This window comes from Sinocyclocheilus rhinocerous, unplaced genomic scaffold (genome assembly GCF_001515625.1).
Source record: "Sinocyclocheilus rhinocerous isolate Xijiao unplaced genomic scaffold, SAMN03320098_v1.1 scaffold24, whole genome shotgun sequence".
NCBI classification, from domain to species: domain Eukaryota; kingdom Metazoa; phylum Chordata; class Actinopteri; order Cypriniformes; family Cyprinidae; genus Sinocyclocheilus; species Sinocyclocheilus rhinocerous.
In genome coordinates, this window is record NW_015647124.1 from 86457 (window position 1) to 107431 (window position 20975).

The following is a 20975-nucleotide window of genomic DNA, read 5'->3' on the forward strand; positions in this document are numbered from 1 at the left end:
CCCTTTACACAGAGTGCGCGTGATCGCGAAATCGAAAGTGAAAGTGAACAGCGCGAGCGATTTAAAAGAGATTTAAATACTCCCCATTGATAGCGGCTCCCTGATACGCGAAAATTATATGCAATATTAGAATGTTTGCGGGAGCGGGCGGGACTGGACAAACCTTGCAGGAGCGGAACGCACACGTTGTCACTGTTAAGTTCAGAGGTAAGAAGACTGCTATCTAGCGGTCGGGATATAAACTCAAAACGAAACAACGGCCATGAATCTTGTATACATTTTTTTTTAAATTTTTATATCGATATTGCGTTTTTGAGAATCGATACAGTATCGCCAAACAAAATATCGCGATACTCACATGTATCGATATTTTCTTACACCCCTACTTTTAATGTTGACAATTTAGATTTTTTTTTCAAACTCAATTTGGATGCCACAAAACGTACCTGAAGCCTAACTTAATTATGATTGGCATTTTATTGCACAACAAAATATCAAGCCAGGTGGCTTTTATTTTAATGAGCTACAACTGTGGTTCCTCTGCTAAGACACGTGTGTGAACTTGAGGAGGACTGACTTCAGCCATCCACTAAAAACCATCTTGGCACAGGAAGTCTTTTAAAAGCTTTTTCGAAATGGCCTTGAGAATTGAAGTTCGTTAACCTAAATTAGAAAAGTTTTTCCACATACGCCACTTGACATTAGAATGGATATTAAAAATACAGTATATAGAGAAACGCAAGTGTAGAGTAATAATGTAATTGTATTTAATTTCTTCTTCTGTTTCAGGAGCTTCAAGACTTGCAGAGGGACCCTCCTGCTCAGTGCTCTGCTGGACCAGTTGGTGATGACTGTAAGTTCACTGTCAGTCTTTTTAGTTGAGTTGTTTGACATAATAACATCTGACACATTGGACAAATTTTCTTCTTTTATTTTTAGTGTTTCACTGGCAGGCAACAATAATGGGACCTGTAAGTACTCACCTCATTAGCCTTTAGCAGTTTGCTTTGCTTAATAATACATGCAAAATATGATGTTTTAAAGTCGATTTTGGGAATAATTTTGGTTTGAACATATTAAAATAAATAGAGTATATAATCATTTTTTCTGTTACTGCATATGTCAGATAGATTGCAAACAAACCAATGAACCTGACTGCTGCTTTTCTTATATCTATTTAAAGATATTTTTCTGTCATAACTTCAGTTGTGACTTCACTTATGCACTTATTATTTGTTACTAAGCAACAGCATCTTTTGTTTAAAGCCGATCTTAGATGTATGTAACTTATTTTCATACACCTACACAGTTTGTTTGTACACTAATTTCTAGTGTCATTTCCTTTGATTTGTAGAGTGACAGTCCATACCAAGGAGGGGTCTTCTTTCTCACAATTCACTTTCCAACAGACTATCCCTTCAAGCCTCCAAAGGTAGAGACGCTACACACCACCTCCGTGTACTTGCCATGTTTTCTCAAAATGCCATTTTCACACCCATCTCGATTGAACAGGTAGCGTTTACAACAAAAATCTACCATCCCAACATTAACAGTAATGGAAGTATTTGCCTGGACATCCTGAGGTCGCAGTGGTCTCCAGCTCTAACAGTTTCAAAAGGTACATGTATTTTGAATCTTTCTTGCTTATTAGTTGAACTACAGAATTTGTAATTCCCAGTTTGCCCATATTTTCATGATTGTGATTATTGTTTTTATCTCTTTTCAGTTCTTTTGTCCATATGTTCTTTGCTTTGTGATCCGAATCCTGATGACCCCTTAGTCCCAGACATAGCACACATCTACAAATCAGACAAAGAAAAGTAAGTATTATATTATGTTATTAAAAATATATTACATAAAAAAAAATCCTAATTCGTTTATTCCCCTCATGTTGTTCCAAACCCATATGATTTTCTTGGACGGAACACAAATCAAGACAATTTGAACACTGTGCTGGTTGCTCTTCCGCACTCAATTACAGTCAAGGAAAACAAGCATCAAAGGGACACAAAGCACCATAAATCTATCGTAAATCGCTCAAGTCAAGTGCTGCATATTTGTGTGCTATATTTCAAGTCTCCTGAAGTCATACATTAGCTTTGTGTGTAAAAGACCAAAATTTAAGCAGTTATTCACTGATAATATTCTCCTTCAGTGTGTTCGGATCATTTGGTGCTTCTTATTGTGCTTATATACTCTCTTATATATATATATACACTATATATGTGAGGAAAGGATGCAAGGAATGAAAATGAGGATGGAGGAAATGAAAGTACTTAGTATATTGGAATATTCTTGAACACTTAATCATCACTTTAAAGCATTGCCAACTGCGCTCAATAAATCCCTTGTGTTGTTGAGGTTAGGTTATTAAAAAAGCAAAAAGCCTAAATGTATGCATTTGTATATTATTAATAATTGTATTACCATTATTATTATTATTATTATTAATAGTTAATAATAGTTGATCATTATTATTATTGTATTGTTAATCATGTATTATGTATTTGAATTGCATATAAAATTTGAATACAGTTTTAACATAAACTAATAAACCTAATGTGATGCATATCTGTCAGTCATGCATAAATTAAATGGGTAAGAATCTGCACTCAAAAAAAATCATCATAGCAATTTTCCCTCAATTTTTTTTTTCTTGCTAAGCAAAACTTTTCTCTATTGGGCAGACATTTCAGCCACCTGAGCAAAAACATTCTTAATACTAGACCTGTACAGCGCACACACACAAAAAAAGTGTTTAACTTTTAACTTTAATGTGCTATTTGATTTGACCCTTGATGTAACTAAATGATGCACATTTTAGGATACCCGAGAAAACTTTTTTTTTTTTTTTTACAGTGCTGTTACCACGAAATTCTATTAAAAATCTTTTTTTTTTTTTTAATCTCACGCAGAACAGTTCAATTCTTCGTAATAATATTATATATTATAATATAATATGAACAAAATAAGCAGATATTGCTCATGAATTCCCTTTTTGAGGTCAATTATTTATTAGGTTTATAATATAATGTAATTATAATATGATGTAAAAACAAACTGAAGCAAACTATTAGAACAGAATAGGAATCAAACTGAATCATTTAAACTGAGATCTGTAAGCTACATTTCTTTCAAAAACATCAACATAGATAACTTTTAGTTATCTAAAACATCCCATGCAGTAGAGTTTGCACACTACTGTACTACACCTGTGTGTGACTGTAAATGTCTCAGAGTTTTGTTACTGTTCTGTGCCCATCATGCGCTATTTCCAGCACTTAATCAAGCCACTTTTCTTTAAAACATGATGTTTTATTTCACATGTCATTACGTTTGCGTCGGCTCTCGTGTTGAGCTATTTCATTCGCAACCATTAAAGTATTCGATGTCTACAGCGACTGATTTGGCGCACATCATTCTCTTTCTATGAAACCTGTAAACCGCATTAACCAGTTCTAAATATTTAGCAACACCAACTCTATTGTGGTTTGCCCGAGCATTGCATTTATTTTGTAGTTACTAGACTTCAATCAAATGGCTTTCCCAACTAATTGTTGCGTTTGTCCTGTGCGCGGCATATTATTTCTTCTGCGCGGTCACGGCACGATCATAGGCCTATATTTTATTGACTGTTTGCATTTATTCAAATAATAAAACCATATTTTCAAAATGCATTGATGCATATTGCTTATATTCGACATAAATCTGTTTACAAATTTAAAACAAATGTATTCAGAACATGGTTAAAATATAGCTAGCTGTGAAACAACCGATATTCAATTAGTTAAATAAATTAGATTGAAACAAATTGGAGTTATTAGTGATAAATATATAAGCTTGATTACGGTGTATTTAAAACATGTTCGGTTCATTATTACTATTACAGAAATCTGACCCGTTTCTTATTTGTTTTATGTACTGTATGACTGACAAATATGCATTACTTCACATTTATTTGTTTTAAAACTGTGTAATTCAAATGGATGGAAATTTGATGTGCAATTCAAATACATATACTTTGCCCTACATATTATTTGAGTGTATGTGAAATGTAAAGATTGTTTAAACCGCAGTGGTAAAACTGATGGTGACTGATGTGAAGGGGTGGAGAGTTTATATGAGTGTCAGGGTTTTCATCAAGAAACACTTCCGCATAGAATACAGCTGTGTATCCTTCCTCACTCCTCGTTCCTTGCCTACTCCTGGTGCAATTAGAGAATTAACATATCCTTCAAGATGGCTGACTTAGATCGATTTTCAGGTCATGGGTTGGAGGATGGAAGAGGGAAGAAACGAGGAAGCACCTGTTTGAGAATTAAAGGGTTAAAAATGAAAATTAGGCTGCGTTTTACTCACCCCCGATGCATCCTAGGTGTATATGACTTTCTTGTGTCCATTAAGTCTCGAGACCAGGATCAGTCCAATTCATGAATGAATTCAGACCTGTTTTTTTTTAACTAGATTATTTGATTCATTGAAAAGATCCAATGCAAAGTACGATTCTTTTACAACTTGGATGTCGCTACTACACTAGCTAAATGCGTGAAGCAGTGAAAGTGCAGATATCAATCATTTTATTGAACAATTGTTCAATTTTTTTTTCTCTATTCCTGCAGAAAGCTATCATATGACTTCACAGGACTTTAATTTATTGCAGACTACAGTATTTTTACTTGGCTACAGTATTTTCACTTTCATTATATTGACAAGAGTCACCAGGTTATTCTTCAGGAATTTACCTTTTGTGTACCATCAAACAGGTTTGGAACATCACGAGTGTGAGTAACATGGACCATACGAAGTTGACTGTTTATGAACTTAATTTATTGATTTTTTTTTTGTACCAGGTACAACAGACTAGCAAGAGAATGGACCCAGAAGTATGCAATGTGAAGACTTAATAGACAATTTTTTTAAGTCACAAATCACTGTAAATTCTAGCATCTAAAAGTAAGATTAGGTTATATTATTAAACACATTGTACTGTTAACATTTACCATCTGAAATGACCAATAATAATAGCTGAACTAGTATTTTGAAGGGGACTGTGCGCTGCACAAAATGATATTAAGCTTTTTATTGGTTTTGTGCATTTTGGTCATTCCCCGCAGTGGTGTTGGGCACTTTGTTTTCTTGTTTCATAAATCCTATTTAAGATTGGCATGATGTTATACAACTACAGTTACCCTACAAGAGGGCAATTAAGAAATTGAAAACCGTTTTATTGTATCTCTCATTCAGTTGATTACATTTTCTTTTTAGATATTTTTATTGTATAGTTAAGAGCAACTATACTGGATCTATTTTTTTCTTTTTTTCTTTTGCATTAAAATTTGTTTAAAAGCGTGCATCTGTGTTTCTGATATGTTCATTTGCATTTGCTCATATTTGTACACAGTAGTGTTTTTATTTGGCTTTGTTGAAATGCTATTTGAGCTGGCTTTGAGTACAAGTTGCCATCAGTTCAACAAAAAGCCTTGATTTCCACTAGATCGATGCAGTGTTGTAATATTCAGTGTGTCTTATTTCAAAATTAATTTAGCATATTATGTATCCATCTGAAACACAATGTTGCTTCATTCTTCCTTCATCATAAGATTTAAATTTATTCTATTGCTTTTTTGTCCATTAGGACCTAAACAGTAAACAAATGACTTAATTAGAGGCTAATTTATATATCCCCTTAAGTAATGTTTGGCTATAAATTTGGTTGCTGTTTATAAACAAGTCCTGGCATATCCATAACTACGATATTCCCAGTAGGATTACACAAATTATGCTTGAGGGATTTTCGCAATTGCTCAGTACGCTGAGAACACAAATCATTATGTAAAATATTTTCCATTTCGATGTTTGTTTACTAGTTCGTTTTTTTATCAGCGTTCTCATTAGTCACAATAACTGAACGTTCAGCCACATAAACAGACTTTTATCGTATTTGAAGATTACACGTTTTTCTACCCGGAAGTATTTACAATTAAGGCGAGCCTGCTATCCTCCGGTATTAGAAATATTTTCAATGTTAGAGTTCATGTTTTTGCAACTAATGTGTTTTCATATTCCCGAAATGATACCCTATGTAGACGTTTAATGAGGAATAATACAAACTAGCTCAACGTATTCCGTGTTGTCTCCGCTCGCTGTGCGTCGTGACATCACACGCAGCGCGTCTCTCGGGAGAGTGTGTGTGTGTGTGTGTGTGTGTGTGCGGGGCGGAAACAAACAGCGAAGCGTTCGCAGAGCCGCGAGTTCCCGTGCGATATGACTAACTCCGCCAGAATATCGTGTCGATCTTTGTATTCCGCTCGTTCCGTATCTAGCATCTCGTACCAATTACCGCGGGAGGAGTGTAAACATCTCTGAAATCAGGAAGTGGGATGTGGCCCAGGTGAAAAGCTCGTTATATGGTCGCGAGCGTGGGCACCGTGACTGATGGCACGCGATCGGTCACACACATCAGGATGACGCGTCGAGAGTGTGCGATCAATATGTGAATTTGTGTGTGGACAGTAGTTTAGAGAAATAAAGAGCCATTGCAGTGAAGTCTTCGGTGTGAGTGTCAGCTCAGCATCATTATGGACTCGTCTGTGGCGCTGGGGAGGCTGGAGCTCGCGCGTCCGGTAACGACCCGCGGCTCGTGTTTACCGGAGGGCGCGCAGGGCGCTCACCTGAACGGCTGCGTGCCGCTCTCTCATCAGGTGGCCGGACACAAGTATGGCGTGGATAAAGTGGGTCAGTACACATTTGATATCATCCCTTTTCATTTGAACCATGATTCTGTCATTTAAAATTGTGTGCGGGGCTAGTTGTCAATATTTTTACCCCAATAAACATTTCTCAGGGTCGGTTTGTGTACAGTAATAATAATGCTGTCTAATAAATATTATCGTTATTACTTACGAAACAAGATGCAGTTGTTATTTTGTCATATGCTTTTTAGTAAAAATTTAATTATGGAGCACAAAACTATTAATGAAAAAGAAAAAAATGTATACTGTACCATTTAAAAATAATGTCAAATTAACAATATTAATATTACATTATACACCAAACCAAACAACCTTTCATATGTTTTTCAGTAAAATTTAAATAGTAAAACAATTATGAAGCTCAAAATTATTAATGAAAAAGCAAAAATGTATTTAAAAATATTATTAGTGATAGATATATATGCTTGATTACGGTGGAATCTAATATTATTAAAAAAAAAATAATGTAAAATTAAAAATCTTACTGCTACTTTATACATTAAAACAGTTCAATGTATAATGTAACATTGTAAATATCAAACTCTTGTTTTGGCCAACAAATATTGTAATTGCACAATTTTATAAAAATTCCCACATATAAAAATCAGGATATCTTGTATGGTGTCTGTATAGTGCTGCTGACTCGATTTGGATTTGTCTCATGACTTGCAAAAAACAGCTCTACATGTAAAACCCATGTAGTGAGTCGGTGGTAATGCAAATTTAAACAGAATTTGACCAATGCGGTAAAACACAGCATAGATTTTACTTGCATTTGCGTCTACAATTGTTCTTTATTACTGCAACATACTTTTTGGGTGAACCTCACAGAGCCTGTCAAACATTTGTTCGGGCCACACAAAATGTTATTTTGCATATTAAAGAGTCTTTAAAAGTCTATTTTTAGGACTCTCAAATTGTATTTTATTTTTTTTTGCATTGTTGCAGTATTTTAATGAAAATTAAGAATATTACCATAACTTCTTAAAAAAAAAAAAACTAATTACATAATGTAAATTTTTTACATCGTTCACATTAGTGTTTGTTACAATTTATGCTTATTTCTATAAAGTGTGGACTGAATTATTTCTATTACTGTATTTTTATTCCATTATTTAATTTGATCCTCATAAACACTTTCTCATAATAAATGTGCACAGTTTTACATTTTTTTTGAATGAGCATAATTATTCAAGATAATAAAATAACAAACAAACTGAAAAGTAAACCATCCAGATGTGTTACAGTAATGAAAATAAGAGGGAAGTGTAAATGTATACATTATGTACTGTGAGTCACTAGAAGAATTGCTTCAGGTAAAATAGATGTATGGTATGCATTTAAATAAAGGCTTTATAGAGTGTGTGGTTGCAAATTCCCCCTGGTTGATCACGTTTGTTGTCATAAATTCACGCTTGTCGCGTTTGCTTTTGTTTATCAATGATGTGTATAGCTTTTAAAATAGCTATTTTTAAAGAGGGGGAGCCTGACCTAAATCCAGAGCTTTACAGTCTATGACCGCGTAATCTCTAAGCCCTGTCAACCCAGTTCTCAGCAGCATATAGGCCGGCCTGTGATGTCATACACACACTGCTGTGATCTCCCCTCATATCAGCTTCAAAAGGGCCTATTCGCAGTCCTTCACTTAAACAACTCAATGGATATGAGCTTTCACTCAACTACATGAATCAATGTGTTTAACAAAAATGTTAGCATGTGCTTATTCGTTTGGTCAACGGTAATGATTCTGAGCTGTTTTTTTTTTAATAACAGGCATCTTGCAGCATCCTGATGGTACGGTCTTAAAACAGCTGCAGCCTCCTCCAAGAGGACCCAGAGAGATGCAGTTCTACAGTATGGTGAGCGTTACAGGAATGTTCTGAGTTCAAGACTGGTTAAGGTCTGACAACAGCATCTGTGACACGCTGTCCATCACCACGGTCACTGTGACACGTCCTTCAAAATCAAAAATAAGCCATATTGCATCCGGATAACCCCGGATAATTGTCCTGTCAAATAGAAAAGTTATATTTCATCATACGTGCATGGATACCAGAAGGGTATTGATTTCATAGAAGAAAATTCACACACAGGAATTACATTAGTAAAACATTTAGGACAATAACTATAACAATAACAACGTTTTAATAATCGCTCAAACTCTATGAGAACAGGGCTTAAAGGTCCCATGACATGCTGCTTTTTGGATGCTTTTATATAGGCCTAAGTGGTCCCTAGTACTGTATCTGAAGTCTCTTTCCTTTCGAAAGCGTTTTTGAAAAATCGCTTACGCCACCTTTAACACTTACTTTTTTTCTTAGGGAGCACGCGTGCATAAGTGCATTAAAAAACTTTACAGGCCCAATGAAAATGTATCAACAAATTTGTTTTTCTTAATAAAAGGATACAAGACATTTACAAGCAAAATTATTTATATTTTTTTAGAAAACTAAAAGTACACTAGATTTTTAAATATTTCTTCTTCAAACTGTATTTAATACTTAATGTGCAACCAAAATACCTATATATATATATATATATATATAAAAAAACATTTTTCAAAATATCTTCTTTTATATTCCACAGGTTTAGTACGACATGAGGGTGTGTAAATGATAACAGAATTTTCGTTTTAACTTGTTTAGAACCCAGAATTTTCCTTTCGGTGTATTTTTGTGTATAACATTTGTCATCTGTTTTTGTTGGTGCTATTAGAAGACTGGAGCAGAGCAGAGCCATTAGCGTTTCTGACGAAGTAAACCCATTAACGCCTAGTAAGATCCGTGTTAGTCATGTAATCAGCTCTATGATGGAGTTTGAAATGTTTTGTGATCTAATCACTGAAACCACATAGTCACACACAAGTGAACGTGTAGTATTTGTAGTGCAAACACTAATGTCCTGGACAAAAGTGAAGGGCCACCTACTCACCTATCAATCAAACACTGCACTAAAACAAGGGTTTACCCGTATAGGCTTTTTTTGATGGCCAGTGCTGATGTCTTACAGAGCAGGGTGGCGAATATAAAGCTGCTGTGTGATATCACACCATTTGATTTGAAGACAGTAAAACCAAACATAATAACTGCTGCGGTTACATTTATATTTATTTTACATTTTATTTACTAAACTAATTGGAAATAAATCATTCAAAAACAAATTAATAAAAAAAAAAGATAAAATCTGTAAAAATAAATGGCTTTATTCTTCAAATAGGAACTTCTTGATTCTGTAATACTGCATTTTTACAAAAATAAAGAAATTGAAAATATAAACACATGAAAATAAAAATTAATAAAAAAACAACAGTAAACTCTTTAATCAAGTTTGTGTGCACTGGGAATCATATATTCTCAAATAAAGACCAGGCAACACAAATTTACCAATTTGTCTTACAATACCCACAGAAAACATCAAAGCGGGAAACCTGATATAGCACAGCATAGTTTGATAGTTTGAGTGTTTTTATAGTGAATACAATGTGCTCTTCAGCTGGATTTGCCCAAGTTTGCAAGGTTTTTGGAATTAAATGTTTAATAGGTATTCAAAGACTCTTTTAAAATGAGATAAATATATATTTTCTGAATGCTGATGGTGTGTTAAAAACATTACAGCCTTTTTATAATTCCCTGCGTAGATTTTGCTTGTGTTCAAGTTGGTCATGAAAATTCACTGCATTGGGCAACAGAAAGCTGCTTGGTTTGATAGTGACTTCTGTGTGAGCTGTGCTTCCTGGATCAATGCACTTTTTTTTTTTTTGTCTGCGAAATTTAGCCTAGTTTCGCAAATTTGGGTACATATTTACAGGCTTGTAAGTGATGTATGCATTCGAATCTGTTCCAATACTACCGAAATTTCACAGTGTGATCTTGTTGTTTATGTCAGGTGTATGCTGAAGACCACTGCGACCCCTGTCTTGTAGACCTCCAAGCGCAGCTTCCTAAGTACTACGGCACATGGTCCTCACCAGACGCTCCCACAGGTACACAGATGGGTGCATGGAGCCATGAGGAGATTGGTGGATTTACTGTACAGCATGAGTTTAGTCAGCATGTCTGCTCGCTCTCTTCCACAGACCTGTACCTCAAGCTGGAGGACGTGACACGCAGGTTTCAGAAGCCATGCATCATGGATGTGAAGATCGGCCAGAAGAGCTACGACCCTTTCGCTTCACAGGAGAAACGGGAACAGCAGATCAGGAAATACCCACTGATGGAGGAGATCGGCTTCTTGGTTTTGGGAATGAGGGTATGTTTTCTTCTTTAAAATCAATGCGGATTTTATTGATTATTTCTGAAGAGCTAATGTGATGCATTATATTTAAGTTTTGTCACCAGAATAGTATGCGCGTACTGTAAGCGTGCCAACCGATTTTGTGTGTTTATGATGATATACTGACGTATTTCGTGCATACTGGTCGATAAATGTGAAAGAGAAGTCAGTTCTGGCCCGGAACAACCTTAGTGGAAATGCACGGAACAGTTCGAGAACGGACACGGGTCGGGAACCTGCATCGGCACCACTGTTCTCTGTGCTCGCGCTTCAGATGTGTGCGCTGCACGCAAACAGTGTGCAAGTTCTTTCCCTTCCTGCACTTAAATAGTTTAAAATCACATTAAAATGTGAATGCGGGAATCGTTAAGCGGAATCGAAATGCACATGTCTTATCGAATACCCGATTATTGGAAATATGGAACCGGTTTTCGATACCCAACCCTAGGAGAGACATGAAAAATGAAAGCAATATGTGTTCTAAAATTAGCTTAAAATTTAGCAATTTTTTATATATTCCGACTGAATGGAATCATAGTCTGAAGCTAAAAAATCAGAGTCTGTGACTATCATACACTGCATGATTTTCTATGAAATCTGCCAAATCAAATCTACAGACTGGCTCTGACGTTTGGCAATCAACTTGTACAGACTGTAAATCGGGCCAAAAATTTAGGCAAAAGTCATGTTGCATCCCTACTTTCTTTCATAACTAGTCATGCAGATATAAAAGGTTCATTTTAGCGTGTGGTAATAGCAAGGTCCAAAGTAGGTCTATTTTTGAATGCGTTTGAAGTGATAGCTGCTGTCACATTCACATCGTGAAACTTGTGAATTATGCTGTGTAATGTGAAGCAGAACCACTAGGCTTTGTATGCAGCAGACAGACAGAGTCACAGACTCACCCAACACGTTCAGAGGTGGTTGTTCCACTCTCTACCAGCTCTTTTGAATCATCACTACTTCCTGTATACAACCCAAACACTGCTGTCCTCAAACAGGTAGCCCTTGTCTTTTCGCAGATGCTCTTATCCGAAGAGAAAGAGGCATAGTACTTATTACTTATAAGTGCCTTCCACTCAACTCAAGTACTTATTACTTATAAGTGCCTTCCACTCAACTCAAGGCACATATATTTAAAATATTTTTTGATCTTTCAATCCTGAATGTGGCTTTGCTCTTCCAAAGGTCCTGCCATTTCATCTAATGATGAGCTTCGGTACGGCTGGTGCCAGAGCCTTGTGTTTTAAGAGGTGTTTTAATTAACGGTCAGCAGCTTTAGAGCAGACAGAAGGGGGTAAAGCTCAGTGGTAGAGCCACAGTGCTGTGTGCACTAGAGTCTCAGATTTACCGAGCTCTGGACACAGCAGGCTGTAGCAGCACTGCCATCAACACTGCTGGAGTGAAGTGTTTGGATAGCTTGGGAGGGAAATTTGGTTCATATAATCAAACGGAGCATGCAAGAACACTTGTGAAGAATCCTAGTTTAAAAAAACTGGACCCAGCATTTACTGCAATAGTGGTTGAAGAAATCCTCTGTAAGCTGGTGAACTTTGATCATCTTAACCACTGTAGTTAAGCTATAGTAATGTTGTTTAAACAGTTATAATTGACCACAAAATGGAATCCAGGCTTAAAAACCATAATCACAAATTTAAGAAACATCTGAGATCTGCTGTTACTGCTCACATAAAAATGCATGTAGAATTTTAAACTTGCATGTAATGTCTAACATGAAATATTTTAGAAAAATTTATATTTTAGTCAGAATTGTTGCACAGTTATTCCGTTTATTGATTATTTACTCTTATCGATTAGTTGTTGCAGCCCTGCTTGCGTTCATACCTAGTCATGCCGATATAAGGGGTTCTTTTTGGTGTGCGGAAATAGCAAAGTTCAACAAAGTTCTATTTTTGAATGTTAGATACTGTGTTAGATGCTGTCATATCCACATATGAGAATGTTCATTTACTCTATGCACACACAAACACACTACCGGTCAAAAGTTTGAAATAATTACGATTTTCAATGTTAATGATTTTTAATGAAAGAAGTCTCTTATGCCAAAAAAGGCTGCATTTATTTGATCAAAAATAGAGTAAAAACTGTAATATTGTTAAATTTTATTACAATTTAAAAATAACCTTTTTCCATTTTAATATTTTTTTTTTTACATTTAATTTATAGTGGTTCAAAGGATCACAAAACTCACGGTTCGGATCATATTATGTTTTAAGTCACTGGTCAAATCTTTTTTTGGACTAGCGAGAATTTTTTTTTTTACTTTGCTATCCATTTATTGCTTAAAGCACACTTAAAGTACTTCCATACCACAGCAAAAACTACTGGCCTTACAAAGTTCAAACAGTATTAAAGGCAAGTGAACAAATACACAAATTACAGGCATAGATAAATGCAACAGAACAGAGTTACAAAAGTAAGTAAGGTCAATACAGTAAGGTCTAATGGTGTGTGCACAGCAAAAGTGAATTTAATAATTTGCATGAGTACATTACATACAAAGTCAATGCAAAGATGTGAATAAACGCAAATTTGTGCCGGGCGAAGTGATTGACACAAATTTGGCGATGCGATTGCCACGAATGCGCGAAATTATCCTCAGTCACATCCTCCACGCAAGTTGAAAAATTTCAACTTAAGCGGGAAATTCACATGACGCATTGTCACACAAGCCAATCAGTGAAGAGCTTATTGACACCTCCGGTTGTATCGGATTATGGAAGAGAGTACGCGCGATAGTTTTTATTTGTGCGAGTAACACGAAAAACATCCCGCGAGTAATGCGATGTGAATATTCACTTCACTTTTGGTGTGCACCCACCATAACTTTAGTATTCAGGTACATTGACTAACATTAAGGACACAGACAGCAGCAGGTATTTATAGGCTGCTGTCACTTTAAGACTGAACGCATGATCCAATATCATGAAAGACATCTGATTTCTTTCTGTTTATGTTCACTTGAGACATAACCGACTGTGTTTATGAGAATACTTGCAGAGACAGGTATTTTGACAATTTTGTTTGTAAGTGTTTTTTCAAGCGCAATGAGATGAGAAAGAAGAATCTTTTTTTTGTGTGTGTATGAAACTCGCTTCTGTGTGTGTGCGCACAGAAAAAAGTGCGAGTACCGAATTGAGTTTTCTTTTGTGTGCTGAACCGTGGGGCCTGGTCTGTACAGATCACGGATCAACTAAGATCTGTTTAACCACTAGTCATTTATTCCTGTGATGAAAAGCTGTATTTTCAGCATTATTACTCCAGTCTTATGTGTCACATGGTCCTTCATAAATCTTTCTAATATGCTGATTTGCTCAAGAAACATTACTTATTATCAATGTTGAAACTTTGGAGCGGTAGTGTATGTGTATTAATGCTCTTGAAGATGTTATTGGTCTGTTATTTTATTAATGAGCATACAGTCATGCACATGTGCTTGTGTTTGGTATCCATGTTCTGTAAACGCTCCGTGTGGATCTGAACGAGGTCTCTGCACCAGCTGTCTTGTGTAACACATCTTGTTCATTTAGCTTACACTACCGATCTGACTTGTTTGTTTAGTCACATGTTTTCTTGGCAGCACGTATATGTGAATAAATCTTGGAAATAAGACAAAATTCCAGAGCTATCTGTAATTTCTCAAAGCTTAACAGACTTTTGGGGATTGACGCAGATGATGACCACTCTTCCCGTTTATTGTGTGTCATTACATATAGTATGACAACAGCGATGGACTAATGACGTGAAAGGAGCAGCTATTCTAAGGGCCCACAGGTCCAAAAGGGACCATAACAACTCCAAAAAGAATGAATCCCCAAATCATCTTCTATGTAGTGCAAGTAGTTTTAATAATTCCATTTGTGGTCTCCAAAGACATTCCATCCTCCTCTGCTGCACATTCTAAAATTGAACGGATGAGAGAAAAATACCTGTTCACTGTAAAAGAGAAGAAGCATGTAACCAAATTATATTCACCATAACAGAGAAGGAATGTTGCCACACAGGTCTGGAGAATATGTCCAGGTTTACCAGTTCTCTGACAAAACAGAAAACCCTCGTTCAAAATTAGAAGAAAAACACCAGATTGGTAAAACAAAGTGGCTTTTAAAGGTCCCATATTGTCAAAACTGAAATTTCCTGGCTTTTTTCATGATAACTGAGGTCTAGGTGCTATGTAACTACCATATAAGTTTCAAAACTGTCAGTCCACAGTAAAATGCACACAGCCTGCTTAAAGTAGCTGTGATTTTTCACGAACCGTTGTGACTTCCGTAAAAAGTTGACGTCAGAACTACACAGTCACCGCCTTCAGTCATCACCCCGAGCACCGCCCACCGTCCCACTCTCCTTTTGCCAAACCCGCAGACAACATCGCGTCCATGCTATTCGGCCGACCTGTAAGGTTACAATCTCACTCTAAGGATGGACGATCTGACAGGATTGTTACTCTGAGGTGGATCACATCTAACGTGTATAGTAAAGACAAACTCACCGTGTCTATCTAGTCATGATGAAGATGTATATACATTTCAATTTCAGCAAGCAACTATTTTTACAGCTACATTATTGTTCCAGCCACAATTAATCACAACAATATACAATTACAAATGATTATATATAAATCGTCAGTTTGTTGTTTTACACACATGCACACAGACATTAGTTCATACACGACATAGTCGTGAGAATTATGTATTAATTATTGTGTATGCTAATTATCATGTAATAAGTCTATTTTAATATATTTTAAAATTTAATTTATTCCTGTGATGCAAAGATGCTGATTTGATTATGCTGATTTGCTGCTTTCTACCTCTTATTTTTTGCAGCTTAATTTTTTTTGTCAAAACCATGATATACCGCCATTAATACAAAAAAATGTATTTAGCTAGAATGCATTACAATGATAAACAGTGACAGTAAATACATTTATAATGTAAAAAAAATATGTTCAAATAAATGCTGTTCTTTTGAACTTTCTATTTATCAAAGAATCCTGGAAGACGAAAAGTATCATGGTTTCCACAAAGATATTAGGTGGTAAATGCTGTTTCCAATATTGATAATAATAAGAGATGTTTTATTTTGCAATATAATAATAATTTCATAGTATTACTGTTTTTACTGTACAGCCTGTCAAAATAAAAGTACGGTTTAACATGTAACAGAAATATATTACTCTTGTATTACTTTTGTACAGTATAATGTACATCTTTAAATATAAAATTTTCTATCAAATTTAAATAAAACAATTAAATGATAAAAATAAATATTACAACCAGATTAATCACTTAATTGTAGAAAAAAAATACAATTATTAGCCTATTAAAAATGTTTTAAAGGAATAATCACACAATTTTTCTTCCATGTATTAATTTCAACAGTAAACCTCAGTTTGTTTGCCAAAAAACTAAAAGGGTTTAATTTTCATTTGATTTAAAATAAATGTTTAATGCCTTCATTTGATTTTCAGAAAAATTAAAACAAGAATTTCTGGGGGGGGGGGAAAAGAAAGAAAGAAAAAATTTGTAGGGCCCTATTGTTCAAAATGTTGAAATTGAGACTTTTGCACTTATTTTTTCACAAAAATAAATGTTTTTGTAATTGCACAGAGAGTAAAGTACCGAAAAAAGGTACCGTTGGGTACCGGCACTATAAAGCACATATTAATGCCTTATTTTAGATCCCTTAATCCAATCCCATACCTAAACATAACAACTACCTTACTAACTATTAATGAGCAGCAAATCAGGAGTTTGAGGGAAAATGCTTAGTTAATAGTGAATATGTGTTCCCTATCTAAAGTGTTACCGAAAATACAGTTTGTACAGTATAAAAACCATTATGCTGATGGAATGTCCCCATAATCATAGGAATACCAGTGTGTATGTGTGTGTGTGTGGGGGAGAGAGAGAGAGAGAGAAGGATATGTTTGTATATCTGTGCCATCAGACAGGATGAGCTTATCACGCTGTGGCCTCTCCCAGCATCCTCAGGGTCTTTTGCTTCTCTCTTGAGAAACACGGGTGGAGACCTCTAAACTCTTTATCATCAGCTCATGATGGATGAGGTTTACTCAACACCCTTCACTTATGCAGAGCCGTGTCGTTCTTTATTATCTCAGAGGCAAATGTGCAAGTCCTCTGAGAACAGGCTTTATATGAATTGCCTTTCTTCGTTTGTACATGGATATAAATATCTAATGTAAAACCTTTCTGATCGTATCGCATGCAAGAGGTAAGATGTGTCTGTGCATCGCCCCTTTAATAAAATAATGTGTAATGCACAAATAATCTGCATTATTTTTCGAATAATTCAACGGACCGGAGTCAATTATTCCTCTCTTACTAAAGTTACCACACCTTAAGACATTTTTTCAGATGATGTATTTCAAGACATTTGTCAGGTTTTTGTCCTTAAAATGCTCTTAGGAATAATTTCTTATGCATCTCATCTCAAGCCTCCGTTGCTAATTCCATAATGTCATTTTAGAGCTATATAGAGGCTTGAGCCACTGATAATGCACTCTAATGCAGTTATTAGAAAGAGAGAGAGCTCAGTTGTAGATGTGTGGAGCTTGTGTTAATAGAGTGCTGCAGGGATGACATCAAAACCCGGAAGACTAATTCACCATGGGTTCCCTCGAGATTTTCATATTGGGGTTTATAATGTTTTTTTTTTTTTCAATTTATGAGTAAAATAAGGTCTGTGGTAAACATAACTTAACGATACTTTAACGTTTTGCTCTACAGTGTAAATTACACACACCTATAACGGAAAACACACATTTTTGAAGATATGATTAATTTAAAAAAAATACAAAATAAGCATTTTTCTACACAATAATTTTTGGGGTGGGAGTGTGTGCAGTTTATGTTGTAGAACAAAACATTCAAGTATTATCAAGTTATGTTTAACACAGACTTTATTTTACTCATGAATTGAAAAACTCCATTATAAAACCACATTATAATGTTCAGCAAAATAAGAAGCTTTGTTTATCTTGTATTATCAAATCTAGTGAAAAAGTGACGTTCATCGGTTAAATATGTATAAAGGGTAAGCATAATAAGCAAGGCTTCTGCCTACACCTTTTTGGGAAGTTATGTTCATTTCTTTTATTTATTGTGAAAAGTTGTCTGTAAGGACTGAAATAAATAGAATTGATTCATTGATTGAAGCTTTTGGGGTAGTGCATTAATACATGTTTTTTTTTTTTTAAACAATACATCTGTTCTTATTTTATTTGAAATGTCAATCCTTTATGTATTTCCCATTGATTGAACTTGGCACAGCTTAGGAGTCCAATTTCTATGTTATAGAGACTTTATTGTCTTGTTTGTTTTACCGCTCTTGGCTCAAAGGGCAGCTGAAGTCAAAGAAGCACAGTTCAATAGTTTAAGGAAAATGAGTGGTTGACCTTTTACGGTGTAAAAAAAAAATGGAAATTTGAAGTCTTCAGGATAGGAGTTGTCTAAAATTGCACATAGAAAGGGCAGCGAGGTCCAGTTTCTTGGTGAAATATTGATGGGGAGCAGACGGTATGTAAATTCTCAATCTCGGGCCGTCCCAGGGGTTTAGCTCTCTGCCAGCCTGTACGGAAAAACAGACGGATGAAAAGAGCCGATTTACATAACCACCAAGCAAACAGAACCATTACTCATAATTGTGCCGTTGATTTGGATGATATAGAAAGGAACTTAATGCCCCTCTCAAAATAAACCCAAATTACACAGTACGATATTACATTGGCTCCCTCGTCACCATTTCCAGAAGTTCAACTTGAATTTCATTTCCTTACTGGAGTTAATTCAATCAGAGGAGATACTGTAGTGACCTCACATGTCCTCTAGAGGGAGAGCCAGACCTCTGAAGAGACTATTCATATTCAACGCTAGCTTAAAATGTTTCTTGCTGTCTTTTAGGTGTATAAAGTTGGCTTAGACAGCTTTGACACCTATGACCAGCATTATGGAAGAGGTCTCGTGAAGGACACGATCACGGAAGGTAAGATCGACCACAGGGTCAAAGCATCATGCTATTTACACCATAACACTGTTACTCAAAACAGACCGTGTTTCTGGTGCGTTTATCTATGATGAATAAGGAAAACGAGCTTAATTTACTTTTTAAGACCCCTTGAAATGCTTTGACAAGCACAGTGTTCTTTCCTGGATTGAAATTTTGTCTTGTAAAATGCAACTGGGTTGGGACGTATCAAAGCTTTTCTCTTTTTTTAATAACTAGACGTCTACTTTGTGAACCAACTTGTTATTGTTAGTCACAGGCAGCTAGTATTAGCCATTGTTGCCCAGTAGATTAAAATGTTTAATAGAAGAAGTGAAATAAAGAAAGTAAAGAAGTATTTCTGTGGCTCAAACAGGTAAAGGATGTTTCTCAGGAAATGCATTGTACATAATAAAATTTGCAGATTTAGTGCAATATAAGTCGCTTGGAAAAAAAATGTGTGCAAATGCATAAATGTAAAATACAGTAAAAAAAAACAAAAAAAATCTAGTTAAAAAATAAGAGGCATGAACACAAGGAATAATTATATGGTAAAAAGTTTTGAATAATTAATACATTTTTCACATCTCTTCCACTCACCAAGGCTGCATTTATTTGATCTACAAAAATACAGTAAAATAATATTATTAAAATTTAAAAAAAAAAATCTCTTTGAAAATAGTTGTTGTTTAGTTGAAAATAATTTTTGATGTTGAAAATAGTTTTCTCTCTTTTTAAAAAATGTTTCATGTTGTTGTTTTTTTTCAAAATTTTTGGGTTAAGTAGAATTTAAAGTAATAATAATAACATTAAATTCAATCAAATTAATTGATCAAAAAGCAACAACAAAAGACATTTAATGTTACAAAAAAAATTATATTTCGAATAAATGAAATGCATAAATGTAAAATACAGTAAAAAAAAACAAAAAAAATCTAGTTAAAAAATAAGAGGCATGAACACAAGGAATAATTATATGGTAAAAAGTTTTGAATAATTAATACATTTTTCACATCTCTTCTACTCACCAAGGCTGCATTTATTTGATCTACAAAAATACAGTAAAATAATATTATTAAAATTAAAAAAAAAAAATCTCTTTGAAAATAGTTGTTGTTTAGTTGAAAATAATTTTTGATGTTGAAAATAGTTTTCTCTCTTTTTAAAAAATGTTTCATGTTGTTTTTTTTCAAAATTTTTGGGTTAAGTAGAATTTAAAGTAATAATAATAACATTAAATTCAATCAAATTAATTGATCAAAAAGCAACAACAAAAGACATTTAATGTTACAAAAAAAATTATATTTCGAATAAATGCTGTTCTTTAGCTGTTTATATTTATCAAGGAATTCTGAAAAAAAGTTTCACTTTTTTCCACAAAATTATTAAGCAGCAAACATTGAAAGTAATAAGGACCGTTACTAATAATTGATAAAAAATTACCATGCGACATTAAAGACTGAAGTAATGATGCTGAAAATTCAGCTTTGCATCATAGGAATAAATCGCATTTTTATATTCCAGTAGAAAACAGTTGTTTTTAATTACAACAATATTTGAATTAATCAAATAAATGTAGCTTTGGTAAGCAAAAGAGACTCCTTTCAATAACATAACATAAAATAAAAAAAAACTTTTTTACCGGTTGTGCATTTACGTATGTTTATATGTGTATTTTTTAGTGCTGTCAAACGATTAATCGCGATTAATCGCATCTAAAATAACAGTTTTTGTTTACATAATATATGTGTGTGTACTGTGTATATTTATTATGTTTATATAAATACACACACACATGCATGTATACCTTTAAGAAAAATGTTACATTTGTATATTAAATATATTTATATATAAAATAAATATAAATATATGCATGTAAATACATGTAAATATTTTCAAAATATATACTGTATGTGTGTGTAT

The 20975-nt window shown here is 34.5% G+C and overlaps 2 protein-coding genes across 5 annotated transcripts in view; both read left to right on the plus strand.

Moving 5' to 3' along the window:
- ube2d1b (ubiquitin-conjugating enzyme E2D 1b) overlaps positions 1–5351 on the plus strand; it is an 11372-nt gene extending 6021 nt beyond the window's left edge. The window contains exons 2-7 of the mRNA XM_016513286.1: positions 790–853; positions 940–971; positions 1355–1432; positions 1513–1618; positions 1727–1820; positions 4851–5351. Of these exons, the coding sequence (XP_016368772.1) occupies positions 790–853; positions 940–971; positions 1355–1432; positions 1513–1618; positions 1727–1820; positions 4851–4896 (420 nt within the window). The 3' untranslated portion in view covers positions 4897–5351. The remainder of the gene's footprint in view (positions 1–789; positions 854–939; positions 972–1354; positions 1433–1512; positions 1619–1726; positions 1821–4850) is intronic.
- Positions 5352–6167: 816 nt separating this feature from the next.
- Positions 6168–20975, plus strand: part of ipmkb (inositol polyphosphate multikinase b) — a 17026-nt gene continuing 2218 nt past the window's right edge. For 3 of the 4 annotated variants that reach the window (XM_016513287.1, XM_016513291.1, XM_016513289.1), the window contains exons 1-5: positions 6168–6735; positions 8526–8611; positions 10638–10734; positions 10828–11000; positions 18971–19052. In XM_016513287.1, the coding sequence (XP_016368773.1) occupies positions 6579–6735; positions 8526–8611; positions 10638–10734; positions 10828–11000; positions 18971–19052 (595 nt within the window). In that variant the 5' untranslated portion in view covers positions 6168–6578. The remainder of the gene's footprint in view (positions 6736–8525; positions 8612–10637; positions 10735–10827; positions 11001–18970; positions 19053–20975) is intronic. The other variant, XM_016513290.1, reaches the window with a different exon arrangement.